This window comes from Mustela putorius, unplaced genomic scaffold (genome assembly GCF_011764305.1).
Source record: "Mustela putorius furo isolate JIRA1106 unplaced genomic scaffold, ASM1176430v1.1 tig00000695_pilon_pilon_pilon, whole genome shotgun sequence".
In the NCBI taxonomy this organism is placed as follows: domain Eukaryota; kingdom Metazoa; phylum Chordata; class Mammalia; order Carnivora; family Mustelidae; genus Mustela; species Mustela putorius.
Genome location: NW_025421447.1, coordinates 5420039 through 5436366, shown reverse-complemented (window position 1 = coordinate 5436366; position 16328 = coordinate 5420039). Strand labels below are relative to the sequence as shown.

General features: G+C 62.7%; 2 protein-coding genes across 3 annotated transcripts; one reads left to right on the top strand and one right to left on the bottom strand.

Annotated features, from left to right (window-relative positions):
* Positions 1-253: 253 nt before the first annotated feature.
* Positions 254-10245, bottom strand: AIPL1 (aryl hydrocarbon receptor interacting protein like 1). The gene is made up of 7 exons (XM_045083173.1): positions 9164-10245; positions 7959-8116; positions 7226-7405; positions 2396-2584; positions 1582-1758; positions 1326-1467; positions 254-688 (listed from the first exon to the last, which is right to left on the bottom strand). Exons 1-7 carry the CDS (start codon positions 9261-9263, stop codon positions 486-488), a joined length of 1149 nt encoding a protein of 382 aa, XP_044939108.1. The 5' UTR covers positions 9264-10245; the 3' UTR covers positions 254-485.
* Positions 10246-11890: 1645 nt separating this feature from the next.
* PIMREG (PICALM interacting mitotic regulator) lies at positions 11891-16205 on the top strand. Of its 2 annotated transcripts, none has more exons than XM_004760487.3 (5): positions 11891-12028; positions 12519-12847; positions 13959-14218; positions 14674-14769; positions 15396-16205. In XM_004760487.3, exons 2-5 carry the CDS (start codon positions 12554-12556, stop codon positions 15460-15462), a joined length of 717 nt encoding a protein of 238 aa, XP_004760544.1. In that variant the 5' UTR covers positions 11891-12028; positions 12519-12553; the 3' UTR covers positions 15463-16205. The 2 variants fall into 2 exon arrangements, with proteins under 2 accessions (XP_004760544.1, XP_004760545.1); XM_004760488.3 differs by having other exon boundaries at positions 11895-12028; positions 15231-16205.
* The last annotated feature ends 123 nt before the right edge of the window (positions 16206-16328 follow it).

The following is a 16328-nucleotide window of genomic DNA, read 5'->3' as shown; positions in this document are numbered from 1 at the left end:
CCGCCAGGCGGCCCTTAGCCACAAGCAGAACCCACCAAACATCAACCCTCTTTCCTCTGTGGGCAGGGGCGGGGAACTGACACCTCCAGCCTCCTGGTGACACAAAAGAGGGGAAGGAGAAAGAAAACATCACAGTGTTCGCAGCCACTCCCGCCACCAGGAACAGCCTCATTCTGGTGGCCCTGGGCCCATGGATTGGGGACCACGGAGGAAGAACCACGACCACAGTGCCACATGGGGCCTGTGGGGAAACTTACTTACACTGTTTATTGTCTTTTCCATTTTAGTCAGGCCTCGGACTAAGCACAAAAAATGTAATTTTGACTACGGACAGAAGCTGGGTGTTGGGGCAGGATGGGGGGCAGTAAAGTTCCAGTGGTTGTCCTGCCCAGAAGGGAGTGGCATGGACTTGAGAGAGCGTTCTAGAGGAAGTGTGTGCAGCTGCAGAAGTACCCAGGGGAGGCCGGGCAGGCCCACTCCGCAACCTAGCCCAGCATGTTCCGGCAGCGGAGCCGCTCTTCCTCCCGCTTCTCCTCCAGGCGGTTTTCCAAAAGCCTCAGCTCCCTGCGCACCGCCTTCCCCATGGATGGTTCCAGCTCCAGCACTTTCTGAAGGTCCGCCCTGGCCTCCGCCTCATTCCACACCTCAGCGTGAGCCCGGGCCCGCACGTAGTAGGCCTTCACGATCCCTGAGGGGAGGACAACACTGCACCTGCTGACCCCCTCCAGGCGCGACCTCACCACTGACAAAACTCTTAACCTTAACCGGGATCCTTAACTTCTCTGTGCCCCTGGGGCCGCCTCCTCGGCTGTACATGTGGGTGACAGCAGCAAGAGCAGGTCCTACTCCCCTCCCTTGCAGGGACTCTGCCAGGCCCCAGAACTAACTCCAAACCGGAAACCTCCTACTCAGTCCCGTGGGCTCCCCCACAAGGCGTGGGCTCCAGACCCCCGTCCCCTCCCCCTCGGGTTACTCGGGGCACTGAAGGAGGTGAGGAGCACAGGGAGCCCAGCCCCCTGCGCACAGCAGGAGAGCGATGTCTCAGCGCACCCGCAGTCACTCCACCCTGCACGACCGTCCCCCCGCACCTCGCTCACAAACACCTGCTCCCCACACCTGCTCCCCACCAGCGGCACCAGCTGCGGAGGCACCAGCTGCGGAGGCACCTGCTGCCTGTGAGTCCTGGCGGCTGCGAGTGAGCACCAGGGCCTCCCTCAGGGGCTCTGCCCGGGACCTGCCGGCCCGCTCCGCCCCGCCCCGCACACCTGCCGGCCCTGCCCGCCCGGCCCGGCACCTGTCGGCCAGCCCCCCCCCCCCCGCCACACCTGGGTGCAGCCGCAGGATGTCGCTCGTGTGCTCCAGCACCTCGTAGTATTCCTCCTTCTTGAGCAGACACTGGCAGTAGTTGAGGATCAGGGTGTTGACCATCTTCTCCAGCTTCAGCCACTGCACCTCCCAGGGCTTCTCCTGCGCGCGGGATGGGGGGCCGGGGGGCACCCCAGTCCACTGTGAGTTGGGCCGCCTGCCCCCGCCCCTGCCACGGTCCCCCCCCCAGCTCCGGCTGCGCGGGCAGCTCCCCACCTTGGTCTGCAGGTTCCTCAGGCAGACGATGGCTTCCTGGTACTTGCTGGAGGCTTCGTCGTAGCGGCCCAGTTTGAAGAGCCGGTTCCCTTCTCCGTGGAGGATGGGCACCGCCTGCATCTTCTCCTGGTTGTTCAGGCTCCACGTCTCCCGCTGGTACTCGCTCGGGGCCTCCACCTGGCCGGACAGCGCAGGGGGGTGAGGCGGGGACCGGGGGACCTGCGCCCCCGCAGCTGGGGACCTGCCTCCTCTGCCTTCTCTGCAAGCATGCTTGCTGGTCACATGCACGTGCATAGGGGACAGAAGCCACCGGCTGAGCCCGCCCTAAATCAACACCTTTATGCAAGTTACAGACAGACAGCCCTTGTCAACACTGGACTTCCAATATTCAGAAGGCGGTCTCCATACTCACTTGGCTAGAACGAGACACGTTATTGCCACCTGCTGGGAAATTGCTGTCATGAAAGTTCAGATCTATGAGGTCTAAAATGAACACCTTAGAATAAGGCCCTTGTGCAGTGCACAAACCGCACAACTGTCCTAGCAAGGCCCGCAAAGGCCCTATTGTTGACACCATTCCCTTATTTGTTCACCCATGTAGCCGTCGGGCTGAACCTCATTCTTGGCCATAACCCGAGTCCTAACCCAGGCCAGACCCTCTCCCACCACCTCACAAATGCGGCAGTGGTTTAGAAGCCCTCTCATGCTCTAGAGAGAAGGCATTGATGCCCGGGACCAGAGAGGGGAAGCTCCCCACACCGCGTGCTCTCTGAGGCTGGGACAGCCCTCTGCCCCTGCCACCCCCAGAGCGCACCTGCAGCAGCTCTATCACGAAGATCAGAGGCTGTGGCTCCTTCTGTAGCTCGTCCAGGTCCTCGTAGCCCAGCGTGTGGTAGGCGAACATGTTGGCCAGCCCACACGTGTGTACGTGCCACTCCGTGGGGTCCTTGCCCTCCGCCACCTGCCGCAGGCTCCGGGACAGGATGGGGTAGACCCCTGTGTGCTGGGGGGAAAGACGGCGGATGGCATCTGGCCTGCGTGCTCAGAGCCCCCGCTCTGAGTCCTGCTACAGCCTCGCCGGCCTGGGGTTGTTGCTGCTGTTTGCCCCCAACAGGCCCCCCGGAAGGACTGTGGTGCACTGTGTTCCAGGCCAAGCGCTCTCCCAGCATCTTCTGTCAGCTCCTTCCACAGGCCCCAGCAAGGGAGGCCCTTATCCCCACTCCACAGGTGGGAGACTGGAGCCCAGAGGCATGAAGCCAGTTGCGAAAGGTCACCCAGCAATGAAACGACACAGGCCGGTTCACGCCCGGTTTCAGGGGGCACGCGCTCACCTTTCCTGGCCCTCGTGCTCAGCCCCGACCCATCTCTCCCCCGGGGAGACCTGAGCCCTTGGTGGGTGACCTGCAGGGAGGGAAGTGTGGGGAGGAGGGAAAGGCCGGCCCCGGGGCCAGAGGGCGGACCCGGCATCCCCAGGGGGCTGCTGATTAGCAGGGAGCCCGGGCACCTGTCTGAGCTCCAGCCCCCTTGGCCGCACCTGTGGTCATGGAGCTGAGGGGAGTTAGAGGAGACACAGGGGTAGGCCCCGCTCGCCCCAGCCTCTCCCTGCACTGGGCACGGGGCTTGCCACCCTCAAGGAGGAGGAGGGCTGAGAAAACCAGCCCCTTGAGCCTCAGCCGCCTGTGAGTGGTCCCTGAGAGCCCCCCTCTGCTGGGAAAGTCCAGAAACGGCCCATCTCAGACACCCTCGTGGCAGCTCCAAGGACTGAAGGGACAGAAACAATTCAGCCTGTCCTCCGAGTCACCAGTGTGGGGGTGAAGGTCAGCCAGCCCAGCCCCCACCAGCCAGGATTAGCCCAGAATGCCCTGCTGAGGCTCCTTTGTGACAAGAAGGCCAGATGGTAGTTAATTCCCCTGGGATCAAGGCTGACCTAAGGCCCAAAGAGGCCCCAGGAGCAGCTGTTGCTCCAGGCAGCACCAGGTCCTGCATCCCAGCAAGTGCACTGAGCAACTGGGCCCCAGGGCCAGGTGGCTGCCTGGGCAGGACCTCCGGTAGAAACTCTGCCCCTTGACATGCATACCCTAGCACCAGCAGAGTCTCCCCCCACCAAGGGCAGCACTGTGGCTGGGGGTGCCACCAGGAGCTGGAAAATATCCAGGAAGGAGGAGAAAGGCCTGAAGAGGGTCCCCGAGTCCCGCGCCCAGCGGGGTGGCAGGTCCTGGGAGGGAGGGACCAAGGAAGATAGGAGTCCCAGCTCTGTGCCAGTCCTGAAGACAGCTTGCCTGGCTGGGGACCGCAGACCAGCCAGAGCCACACGTGGGGCTCCGTGGAGCTCACCTCTGGCCCTGGGGACCAAGACCGTGCCTGTGACGGAGGCAGGGGACCCTTGGACCCCCACACCGAGTCTCCTGCCTATGGATCTGTCGCTATAGGAGAGCCCGCAAACTCTGGGCCATGGGCCATACTCAGCTCGCAGACTGGTTTTGTCTGATCACTCACCTTGCGGAGCTGTTATCAACTAGTTAACCAACATTCAAATATCGGGGGCGCTCACCAGGCGACCATCCAGGCGGAGCTGAGGACCAGCTGCCCCTTTGGATGAGGCAGACGATCCGCAGACAGCCAGAGCTCCGGGCCCCTCGTGGAATTTTAGTTTGCAACCCGTGGCCTCACGGTCCTGGGCACCGGCATAAAAATCCCACATGGAGACCAACGTCCTGCCTGGGGGCAGGGCAGAAGCTCCTGGCCCCAGACCGGCCCTGCCTCCCTCCCTAGGGGCAGGGAGGGAGAGAGGGGGCCTCTTCCTCTTCAGACTGATGCAGAGAGGACTGGCCAGGGGGAGGGTCTGCAGGGAGTGACAAGCAATGCTGCTCGGGGGAAGGCCAGTCCCTCCTAGTATGATCATTCCACTGACGGCTGCCTGCGTCTTTCCAACACTTGGATTCTTAAATAGACAGGAGCCTCTGGAGGGGAAAGGGGCCAACCTAATTAAGCCTGCCAAACCTTTTTGCACTTCCTGGCCTGGATGCCACCTGCTCTCTACACGCAGACCTGGTGAACTCCTATTCATCCTTCAATACCCAGTTCAAGGTCATTTTGGAGACTTTCCCCCAAGACCGTAAAGCACTAGTTGCCCATCTCCCAGGCCCTGAAGCAGTCTGCCTTCCCTTAATCATGTCATGGGGCTGGCTGCCCCGTATCGAGAGAGTTCAAGTATATGTTCTTCCTCCAAGAACTGAGGTTCCTTGAGGGAAGCACTTAGCGTTTCGTTCCTAACACACAGCAGAGTCCAAATCTGGTCCCCAGTGAATGTTTTCAGATAGATTGGCAGCCGGGCACACGCACGATGGGTGGGTGCTCAGCAAGATGGGCAGTGCCCTCCTGTGACGCGGCCAAGACAACACATCCATCGGCCAGCCCAGGCTTCCTTGGCTCAGCAAGATGGGCAGTGCCCTCCTGTGACGCGGCCAAGACAACACATCCATCGGCCAGCCCAGGCTTCCTTGGCAGCTCTCCATGCACTCAGCCCTCCCGCGTGGTGACCATGCATCCTGCGGGGGCAGGGCCTCGCTGGTGGCCAGGCCTCATCTACCGGGCCGCGGCACGATGGCCGGCATGACCGGGGCACGTGGGTCTAAAAGCTACAGAGCATCCGCACCGAGCAAAGCCGATGGATATTAAACCATCTGAAGCCGTGAGGAAGCCCATTTTCTGAAGACCCAGGCAGTTAAGAACAAAACGCTTTGACCAGCTTTCTAAGCACCAGGACCAAGACCAGCAAAGGCACCGGTGGGCAGAGTCCGTGTCTGCCCAGTGAGCCAAGAAATGAGGGACGAGGCGGCGGGTGCCCCTAGTGGCAGAGGTGGCTCTGCAGCCTGACTCGTGCTGTGACCTGCAGACCCTGCCACGAGCAGGGAGGGGACCGACTGGGGACCCCACCCCGACCCTGAGCAAGTCACTCCCCGTCTCTGCCCCGGTGCTTCCTCATCAGCATCTAAAATTCTGTCAGCACTCCTCCATTACGACTTGTCCGAGCAGCCACCACGTCCCGTAGTCCCCCCAACCGGCCCCCGGCACCGGGTTTCATTAGAGATGAGTGACACAGAGTGTCCCAGGGAGAAAGGGCTTCCCCGGGGCCACAGAGCTCAAACTCAGATCTCAATCTCTCTCTCTCCCAAATTGCTCCTTCAAAGAGTCAGCGGCCCCGAAGACGTGATGGGTCAGAGGGGCCGCCATCAAGGGCTGGTGTGCCCGTTGGGTGAAAGACAAGGGGGAGCCCGGCAATGGCTGGGTCAGGCCCGCAACATCTGAGCCGGTCGGCCGATCACGGTGAGGAGAGACTCCCAGCGCGAGAGGCCAGTGGACCACGCGCCCAGGGGGAAGCTGGCAGAACAATTTCTAGAAACTGTGGGGACAGAGGAACATGGAAGACGGTCCCATGGAAATCCACCAGCTTTCTAGAATGTGGGGAGCCCCTGGGCATGGACTGTGTTTGGGTCGACATTGGAATAAGCCGGCCACTAAGCTAGAGAAATGTGGACAGTACCAGAGACCATCGGCCTGAAGGAATTACGGGGGTTTTCAAAAGACGTAATAATGACACTGAGGTGATGCTACTTTAATGCCCTTTTTACAGATACAGAGTTGTCTTTGCAGCTGTAATGTAGGGAGTCTGGAGCGTGGCTTAGCTGTGTGGGATGAGGGAGAGTAGGTGGGGGGATGAGGCAAGCCTGGCTGGGGTCCAGTGGGGGCTGGTGTGGGGGATGGGCTTGGGGACGTCTCTGGGCTTTCTGTCGATTTTTGTATATGCTTGAAAGTTTCCATAAGAAATGTTTGCTTAGGGGCGCCTGGGTGGCTCAGTGGGTTAAAGCCTCTGCCTTCAGCTCAGGTCATGATCTCAGGGTCCTGGGATCAAGCCCCAGATTGGGCTCTCTGCTCAGCAGGGAGCCTGCTTCCCCCTACCCCTGCCTGCCTCTCTGCCTGCTTGTGATATCTCTCTCTCTCTCTCTGTCAAATAAATAAATAAAATCTTTAAAAAGGAAAGAAAGAAATGTTTGTTTAAACATCTGTGAGTCTTGGGGGCGCCTGGGTGGCTCTGTGGGTTGGGCGCCTGCCTTCAGCTCAGGTCATGGTCCCAGGGTGCTGGGCTCAAGCCCCAAGTGGGGCTCCCTGCTCAGCGGGGAGTCTGCTTCTCCCTCTCCCACTGCTGTTCCTCCTGCTTGTGCTCTCTGGCTGTGTCTCTCTCAAACGAATAAATAAAAAATCTTTAAAAAAAAAAGTGAGTCTTGCCATTTCTATCTGGACTACAGAACAAGGAGGCGATCCCAGGAGGGTCACAGACTTGAGAATAATTTTACATGGCTCGCGGGCACAGGCAGAAGGGCAGGAAAGTGACCAGTGACCAAAAGTCCCCAGGACCCAGTAACCGTGTGTGGGGCGCCGTCCTGGTGCCCTATCCCACCCCGCTGCCCAGGCGACCACACCACTGACGGCCACTCTGGGGGCTTGTGGTCTGGGGTGACCCTCCTCCGTGGGCTCAGAGGCAGAGGAAGGGATGCAGGGTTTCGTTTTCACCCCACTTTGCCCCGCAGAGCGGGGACGAGGCTGCTGGAGGCGCGGACCGCACGGGCGGGTGTGGGCTACTCACGATGGCGTCACACCAGAACTCGGCCACCTCGCCGACCCGCATGGATGTCAGCAGCACTTCCCAGACCTCCAGCTTGAACATGTTCCCGATGATGATGTGCATGGGGTGGCCCACACGCTTGCTGTCGTCAATCACTGTCCGGTCCTCGTCGCATTTCGTGGTGCGGAAATGGAAGATCACCTGGTCAGCAGGAGGGGACCCTGGTCTCAGACAAAACTCCCACCGTCACTCGCGGGGCTATCCTCTGGGCTCGGCACACCGCACCCCATCCAGATGCCGGGACCCCATAGCGACCCTGTGCTGCCTGCCCTAACCCCCGCGCCAAGGGCTCCGAGCCACTGGCTATCCTGCTGCCTGGCAGCTGTGCGGGACCTCAGAGCTCAGCTTACAGAAGCCCTAGATCTGAGGCCACAGACCCCACCACTCCGTCATCCAGGGAAGCCCACCAGACATTTGGAGACAACACTGTGAACCCTGAGGGCTCCACTCTACACTGAGCATCAGAAAACTCCCAAAGCCCTTCCCCCAGCCCATGCCAGAGTTTAATTTGCCAGCATCACAGACGTCCGGCGAGTGGGCGCCGTTTCTGAGCTTCCCAGGTGCTCAGGGCTGATAATCCTGGGAAGGGCCCTCCTCGCCCTGCTTTGGCAGAGCGGCAAAGAGGCACAGCGGGAATGCAGAAGGCGGCAGTCAGGGAGCCCCCTTCTGGTGCCAGGAGACCAGGTCCACTCACCCGGGACCCCGTGATGAAGTTTGGGAGCTCCCCGGTCCCTCCGTGTAGGATGGTTTTCTTGACGCCCTCCACATTCAGGAGCAGAGCGGCCTCCATGGCTCCCGGGCTCAGGCTCAGTAATCTCCCGGGAGGAAGACACCCAGACCTGGGGATTGACCCTGCCCCCGGGGCAGGTGTGAGCCAGGAGTAAGCCGGGCAGGCAGTGCCTCCTCCCTAATCCGCAGGGGGAGGTGAGGCCCCCACCGGCCAGCCACCAAGGGTTTTCTCCCATCCCAAGAAGAAAGAAAGAGGCCAGAAAGTTCTCAGAGAAGATGGGGAGGGGTGTAGCAGGAGAGAGGCCTCAGCCCAGCAAAGGGGAACAGCAGGGGAGCCTGAAGCCCCCTCCACGTCCCGGCGTCCATGCCAAGGTCCTGTGGTCGCTACAGTCCCTGCCTCCCCCCTCTCCTGTTTCTTGCTCCTCTCCCCCCAGACACTGTGCAGGAGAGGATGTGATGCGGGGTGGGGGTGGGGAGCAGGTTTCGGGCCTGGGGGCTTCTAAAACCAGGTGAGAGAAGGGACAAGTTTGGGGAGTTAAGGGTGCCCCCAGCCCCGCTGCAGCCCCCACTCCAGGTTCTGAATGTGCGGAGCAGGGCTCTCTCTCTCAGGGTGGAGGGTCTCATCCCTCACCCCTGTGCTCGGGGAGCCCTGCAGAGTTCAGTCCCTGCACCTGGGATCCAGTTCGGGAATCAAAGGGACAGGTGGCCTGAAGGCGTGGTATTTGGCGCCACCTTGTGGTCAATGGGAGCTCGGGTTCCCAGGGTCCTTCCTTTCTGTGACCCCAGCGGGAAGGGACACTGGATTATCAGGAGCCACATAGAGCCCCTGACCACACTTCTCATTTCCTGACCTGTGGCCTTGGGTGTCTGCCACCCTCCTTAACTCCACCTGCCCCGCCAAAATGGGGAGATCCACCTCTCCAGATCCCCCCCAAAGTCTCCCACAAAGAGCCACTGACATAGAGGCCAAGCCCGAGCCCCTAAGCCCAGACCGGGGTGGCCGGATCAGACCCCTAGGCCCCTCCCAGGGTGCTCAGACCCCCTAGGGCTCCCGTCTGGCCCTCTCTGGGAGCAGGGGTCCTGGGGTCCTTCTCTGTCCACACAGCCATGCAGAGGGGTCTGAACGCACAGGAAGCAAGACGGATGCTTAGAGGGAAATAACGCGATTACCATGGACACTGCGGGAGGGAGAGAGGGAGAGAGGACCCAGGAGTGAAGGGCTGCTTCCGGGGTCCCGGCAGTGCTGGCTGCTCCCCCACAGCGGCGGCATGGCTGTTGGCTCTGTCTGTGTTCATCGTGCTGGACTCCCTGCCGGGGACGGCTGGCTTCTCACTGTTACCCGTGATCGGTCGCTCGGCTCCGGAGGGCAGAGAGGCACGGAGTTGGGGTGTGGGTGTGGGGTAGAAGGCATAGATCTGGGCCCCCGGTGCAGAGGAGCAGGAGTGGGGTTTGGGGGTGTTTGTTGAAGCCGAGACCAGAAGAAGGACGTGCTCAGGCCACAGCGTCCCGACAGGCCCCCAGCCACGGTTAGCCCCAGACTAACCTCCTAATGGATTTCGGGAAAAGGCAACCCTAATAACCCCACCCCTCTTAAAACCCATCAAAGGCTCTCTGCTCCCCTCAGGACATGCCCCAGCCTCTCCCCACCCCCCCCCCAGGCCAGTGGAGCCACCCCCTGCCCCTAGCCACCCGACCCCAGGGTGGTAGGCCCTCAGTCCGCCAGCCACCTTCCTTGGTCCTGGAAATGGGCGGTGCCGGGTCCCCGACACTGCCCTTGGCAGGCCCCGGCTGAGGAAAGCCTCGCCACCCCCTCCACCCTGCATCTTGTCCCTGAGCTCCTCTGCTAAACCGCAGCGTGCTGAGGGAGTCTACCCTGCCCTTGCTCACGTGGGGTTCCCCACACCCCTTCGCCGCCTTCCTCACCCCAAGGACGCCTCCCTTGCAGCATCTGGCCCAGCGTAGGTCTGCTTCTTCCAGCACCGGCCATTCCAGGGGGTCGTGGGAACTAGCAGGAAATTCTGCTGTTGGCCAGGGCGTCCGCCAGGACGGGGCGGGGCTGGGGCCCCTCCTCCTCCTCCGCTCCTTTCTGGGGCTGGACCCCACAAAGCCCCTGCCTAGGAATGGCTTTGCCCCCGTTCCCTGCCACCGCTCCACTAGGAGGCAGCCCCCCCAGGCATACAACTCCCCCCCCTGCCTGGCTGGCTCCGCTCCCGGCAAGGGAGGAGTCTCTCATTCAGAAAATTCCTCATTCCTCCTCCTCCTCGCCCTCATTGTCATAGACTCTGCGGTCCTTTCCCCTGGGCTGGTGGGGATGGGGCGTTCTGAGGGAGGGGATGCAAAGCCCCACATGGGCAGGGGGGCCTGGCCAAACATCCCTCCATTCACGTCTGACCCTGAGGAAGTCCTGTGATCAAAGATTGGGCATTTGGGATGCAAAGCCGGACACCCAACTTTTCGGTTCCCGCTGACTCTGTGCTCCTGTGTCCGGCCAGACACTTCAGCCTCGGAAATCTGTGCTGTCATCCAAATGCGAGTAAAAATAGCTCCTCCTTGGGCGGCAGGGCAGGAAACACACTTGGCCCGGGTCAGGGCTGGGCCAGCGCGGACTGTCCTCTGACGGCCGGACACAGAAGGGAGCAGCCCAGCCAAGCTGAGACTGTGTTCCTTCAGTGACTCCCTCCCACACCCAGCTTAGTTTTCCAGAGAATAAGGGCACTCGCCTTCCCCCTCCTGTGTCCTTGGGGAAAGGCCGGAATCCAATCCCCTAATGCGATCCTGTCCCCAACAGGCCACAGCTCAGCCTCCATGTGAGGAAGGCAGGGACAGGAAGAGCCGTGGTCAGACAAAGAAACAGCAAAGCAGAACATCCCAGCCCACCGCTCAGAGTCCCACTCATTTCCAAAAACTTGAGTCTCACACATCTGGGAGCTGGGTGTCTGACCGTGGGCACTGGCCCCTCGGTGCCAGGAGTCTCCCCCCACATGCTCAAATACGTTCTGGGCTCCCTTAGCTCATTCTGAAGGTTCCAGCTGTAAACGACCCGACCCAGGGGGCCTTCACTGTCATTTTCTTTGATTATTGTTTCTTCGGTTCACAGACGCCCTGTCTCTCCCCACAGGCTAGATCTGAGGAGCGGTGCATGGACCCTGGTCCCCTGAGGGCCACTGGGGCCCACCTAACCTCGCCTGGCCTCAGTTTCCTCATTTACTCCTAGGCTGCCCTGAGGGTCCAGCGAGGTCGTCACAGAAGGGCTGGGCGGGCACACCAGCTCCTGTGGCGCGCAGCTCCCTCATCCCTCCATCCCCCGCTGCGGGGAGGAAGGTTCCTGAGCCTAGGCCTGGGAGACCCAGCTCTGTCGCGGCCCAGGGTCGAGCTACGCGGAAGGGCTGGGGAGCCGACGGAGACCGGCCAGAGATGGGGCGCGCTGCACGGCCCGGGACAGAGCTAGGGGGTGGGGGGGCGGTGAAGCTCGCAGCGAGGAAGCCTGGTGGGGGGGACGCGGCCTGGCCCCGGGGTCGCGGGAAAGAGGGAGGAGCTTCCCAAAGGCCGAGTTTTGGAGCTTGTGCGGTTGCATGGGTTGGGGGAGGACTCGCCCTGAGGGGGACTGGACTGGAGGAGGGCGGGGGGGTGGGGGTACGCTGCTCTGGCCCCTCCTCCAGGATCTCCCAGGTCCAGAGTGCGGGGGCACGTTTGGGGAACACAGGGCAAGGGATGGAGACGGACACACCCACGCGGGAGCGGGCAGCCGCGAGCGCTCCGGGCAGACACCGCCCCCCGCGGACCCCCGACCGCGCAGACAAAGGGGCGGCCCCCGGCTGCGCCCCCTCCCGCGGGAACCCGGCGGCCGGCCAATCGGAGGGCAGCAGCCCCGCCGCGAGCGCGGGGTCCAATTGGATTCCGGGCGCGGCCGCGCTGCGCGGCCGCAGCCAGTCAGCGGCGAGGACGGGCCGAGGGCGGACCCGCGCGGAGATTCAAACCGGCGGGGTGGGCGCAGAGCGGCCGGCGGGGCGTGCGGGGGGCGCGGGGGGCTGTCGGGTGAGTGCGGCCCGGGGCTCGGCGGCGCTTCCGTCCCCACGGGACCGGACGGGGCGGGGGGATCCGGGCAGGACGGGCGCGCATGCAGGGCCGTCGGGGGCTGCGAGACGCAGACCGGGGTGGGGGGGGGCTGCGCGGCTGGAGCGCCCCGGGCCCCCGCGAGCTTGCCAAAGGGCGTCGGACGCGGCTCCGGCGCAGGGAGGTCGGCGAGGGCCGGTCCTGCTTCCCCGCTTGCGGCGGAGAGCCGAAAGGAGGCTGGATGGAAGAAGGGTGCTGTGGACAGTGGCAGGCAGGGACCGCAGGACGGGCGGAGCGGCCTGCCCATCCTCTGCCCTCCTCTGCGCCTCTGACCTCTCTTCCAGGACGCACCCCCCTTCCCGCTCCCACAGCTGCCAGGGGCCTCCACACCCAGCCCCAGCTGCCTCGTGTCCGTGGGGCCCCGGGAGGGTAAGGGGCTGCCGTGCTGACCTCCCTTTTGACCTCCCCCCAGGATCTGGTGGGCTGAACAATCTCTTGGCCAGGCAGATGGCTTCCAAGTGGCCGGGCGTGGGGACCTCAGTGCGCCGGACACCGCTCCAGGACCAGGAACAGCTGGAGGAGGAGGACGGGCCGCGGCCTGTGGCTGGCCATCCGGAGACCTCTGGCGGGACCCTGGGCTCCCTGTGCAGACACTTGCAGAGGAGGCTGCCGCTGAGAGCCGTCAGCCTCAACCTCGGGCCAGGGTCCTCCTGGAAACGCCTGGAAAGCCCCAGGCCAGGGCAGCAGGGCCTCCAGGCTGCGGCTCGCTCTGCTAAGAGCGCCCTGGGTGCCGTTTCCCAGGTAAGGCCGGTGGCATTACCTGTCCCTTAGCTCAGGCTTCTGTGGCATCAGACAGCTGCCTCCAAGGGCCCCTATGAGGAGGCAGAGCCGATGAGGACAGGTGCGCAGTCCAGAGGAACCAAGCCCCACATTGGCAAGAGGCCAGAGCTGCGTTGTGGTGGGGTGACAGGCAAGGGCGTAATGGGGGACACCAAATAGGAAGCTTCTGGAGGTGACCACAGAACCCCCCAGGAGAGGGGCAGCGGGAGGGCAAGCAACATAGTGTGAGTCCCTCTCCAGAGCTGGGGGGAAGCTTGGGTGTGGCCAGAGGGTGGAGAGCAAGGATGGGAACACATCCTTGGAAACAAGGATGTGTTCCTTGGGACACATTTTTGGGTCCCAATGAGGGACCCAAAATGAGGGAAGGTGTCACCCAGGAGGGACAGAAGCCGTGAGGATGGACCCACCCCCAAGGAGAGAATGGGGCCGGACCTCTCCTTGGGGTCTGATTGGGGACCCGAAATCCCCAGACCTTCCACTGAGAGGTCCTGAGCCAAGTGTAAGTCTGGTCTGTAGGAGCCCCAGCACGGATTTTTCCCCCGGGGCTTGGAGACACGAAATGAGATGGTCAGCCCTCGGCCACACCACCTGCCCTACGGAACACGGGTCTTGTTCTGACCTCCGGCCTCTGGCTTTGCTGGGGCAGACGTTCTGGTGGAGAGGAGCCAGGCGGGTCCGAGACCCTGGAACTCGGGCTTGCTGCTGTAGGCAGTGAGGAGCCCTAGATGGCCCTTGGGTCCTGTCAGCTGGCCCAAGGTGCAGCGTGAACTGCTGGGTGAGACCAGGGGCTGGTCCGCGGGGTGGCGGTGGCAGGCCCAGTCTCTGGGCTTTGTTGGAAGAGTCAGGGGCGTTACGGGTCCAGGAAGGGACTTGGGTCAATGGGGACTCACTCCCCATGGCTGCGGCAGATCGGGACCCATTTCCCAGGGGTTCGTCCACGCCCCTCCCCCAGGCCCCTGAGCTGCTGGTGTCTGTGCCTGCTGGCAGGCCGCGGGGCGGGAGGTGCTGTCGCGGCTCTCGGAGAGCGCCCCTTGGCCATAGCCAAGCTCACCTATCCCTGCACCCGCCACAGAGAATCCAGGAGTCCTGCCACAGTGGCACCAAGTGGCTGGTGGAGACCCAGGTGACAGCCAGGAGGAGGAGGAGAGGGGCACAGAAGGGCCCCCGGCTGTCCGGAGCTGCCCCTGCCTACGCGGCCCTGGACCCATGGGAGAGGGACGGTCCCCGGCTCTCTGCCCGTGGGGGCCCACGCACCTACCCCCTGCGGCGGTCCAGGAGGGAGGCCGCCCTCCGCAGCCCCTACTCCTCCACAGAGCCCCTCTGCTCCCCCAGGTAAGAGGGGCAGTGCTGGGGCCCCCCAACATGAGCTGAGCCCCCTCTTGTGGCTGCCAGGGGCACCTGGAGCTGCCAGCAGCCACGTTCGGCACCCCCACCCCCTGCCAGCCGGAGGCCTCGGGAGGTCCTCCAGGCCCTCAGTTTCCCTATCCGTCAAGATAGGAGTATCCCATGAGCCCGAAGCAAGTCCAGACGGTAGCTGGAGGCTGAGGCTCCGTTTCCATGGGGGCAACAGCAGGGCTGACCTGTCTGCAAGGTCACCTGCCCTTGACCTGGGCCTCGAGCCTCTGTTCTCTGCCAGGTGCTCTAAGCTGTGCCTGTGTCGCTCCTTGTGGGGAGGGTCTGGGACAAGGTGTTCCCAGCCCCCTGGACATCGCCCCGGTCCAGGGCAGCTCGGGAGGGGCTCGTTTCAGCTTCCCATGGGTCACCGGCACGGCTTCTCCCTCTTTCAGCGAGTCTGACAGTGACCTAGAGCCTGTGGGAGCAGGACTTCAGCATCTCCAGCAGCTGTCCCAAGAGCTAGATGAGGCCATTGTGGCAGAAGAGAGGTGAGCCAGCATTTCTGGGGGACCTCTCTGCCCCTGGATCTATCCTGCTGTGTGACCCTGGCCTACCCCTGCCCCTTGCTGGAGCTCCCTCTGCTCATCTCTAACATGAGGGGGACAAAACACGTAAGGCCCTGGTGCCATGTTTGTCCATCACCTGGAACCCCCCCAGGCCAGGAAAGACCCACCCTTCCTCCAACATTCCCCATGGCTTCCCTCTCCTGCCTGCCCGTGGAATTGGGAAGAGCTCTGTGGCCACGGTGGCATTTCTGGTCTGTCTGCTCAGGGCCCTGGAGGCAAGTCTTGGATCTGCAGCTGCCCCAGCTTGGGGCCAGTCCCCCATTCATACAATGGCCATGATGGGCTCCTGGGTGGGGCCCAGCCAGCTCGGGTATGTGGCAGGAGGTCCCCTCCCGAGCCGGCGGCCCCATCGGCCTCTGTCCCTCCCGCCCTCCCATCTCCAGCGGCGACATGACGGACATGACCGTTTCTCTCATCCGTGACTGAGGACGTGCCTGCAGACAATGCCTTCCTCCCAGACATCTTCCCTGGGTTCTCCTCCTCCTCCCCTTCTCCTCCTCACGCACAAACAAGTGCTCGAACAGAGCCTTTTCTGGAAAAACCCACAGAGCTGATGGGCTCAGCAGAGCCGGGAGTGTGCGAGGCTTCCCGCCTGCCTGGAGCCAGAGCCGCTGACCTCACAGACCACATCAGTAGCCGAGCATACCGGCCACCTTCCAGCTCCTGGTTCTGGGGGGATGACCATGGCGCCCATACTTCCCCGCTCTGAGCACAGAGGGGGCATGAAGGGAACTATGTATTGTGGGAAGCGAGCCACATCTGACCACCGTGCCCTCACGCCGGGATCCATGTGTCCCCCCGAGCTCCAGAGGATGGCCTGGGGCCACTGCTAACAAGGACCCCGGTGGAGGCTGCTGGAGGGGCCCCTGCTCCTGCCCTGGCCACATCTGGTTCTGTCCTTGACCGCCCACCCCAGCCTGAGAGTCACGTGGGGAGAGGCTGGGGTGGTTCACTCACCTCCCCTTTTGGGCTTGGAAACTCACCCCACACTTCATGGCTGTGTCTACAATGGGAAGCCCGGGTAGCAGAGGTCCCGGGGGGCCCTGAGCTGTGCGCCCAGAAGGCAGACCTTTGAGGAATCAGCCCCTGGACTGCCCAGTTCCAGGGACCCTGGCTCCCGTCCCCGTGCCATCCCCTCCCCCGAGCCCCGAGCCCCTGGGCCCGCAGATCCCTATTTATCCTCAGCACAGGGTACCGTGAGTGGCAGGGAGGGGAGCACTGGTCAGTGGCCATTTCTGCTGTCGGCAAATTATTTAAGAAATCTGCTTTGTCATTTTACTCAAAAAAAAAAAAAACCTATCAGTTGACTTCTCTGGAGATAATGATGCTTTTTCATAATAAAGACTCTGCCTCTGTGACATCTGTTCTCTGTGTCGCACACGCACACCCCACTTGGGGCAGCTGGGCTGGGCTGGGCTCCCCTCATCCTCCCCAGGCAAAGCCACCGGCCCCCAGCTCGGGGGACGGGGAACGAGGAACAG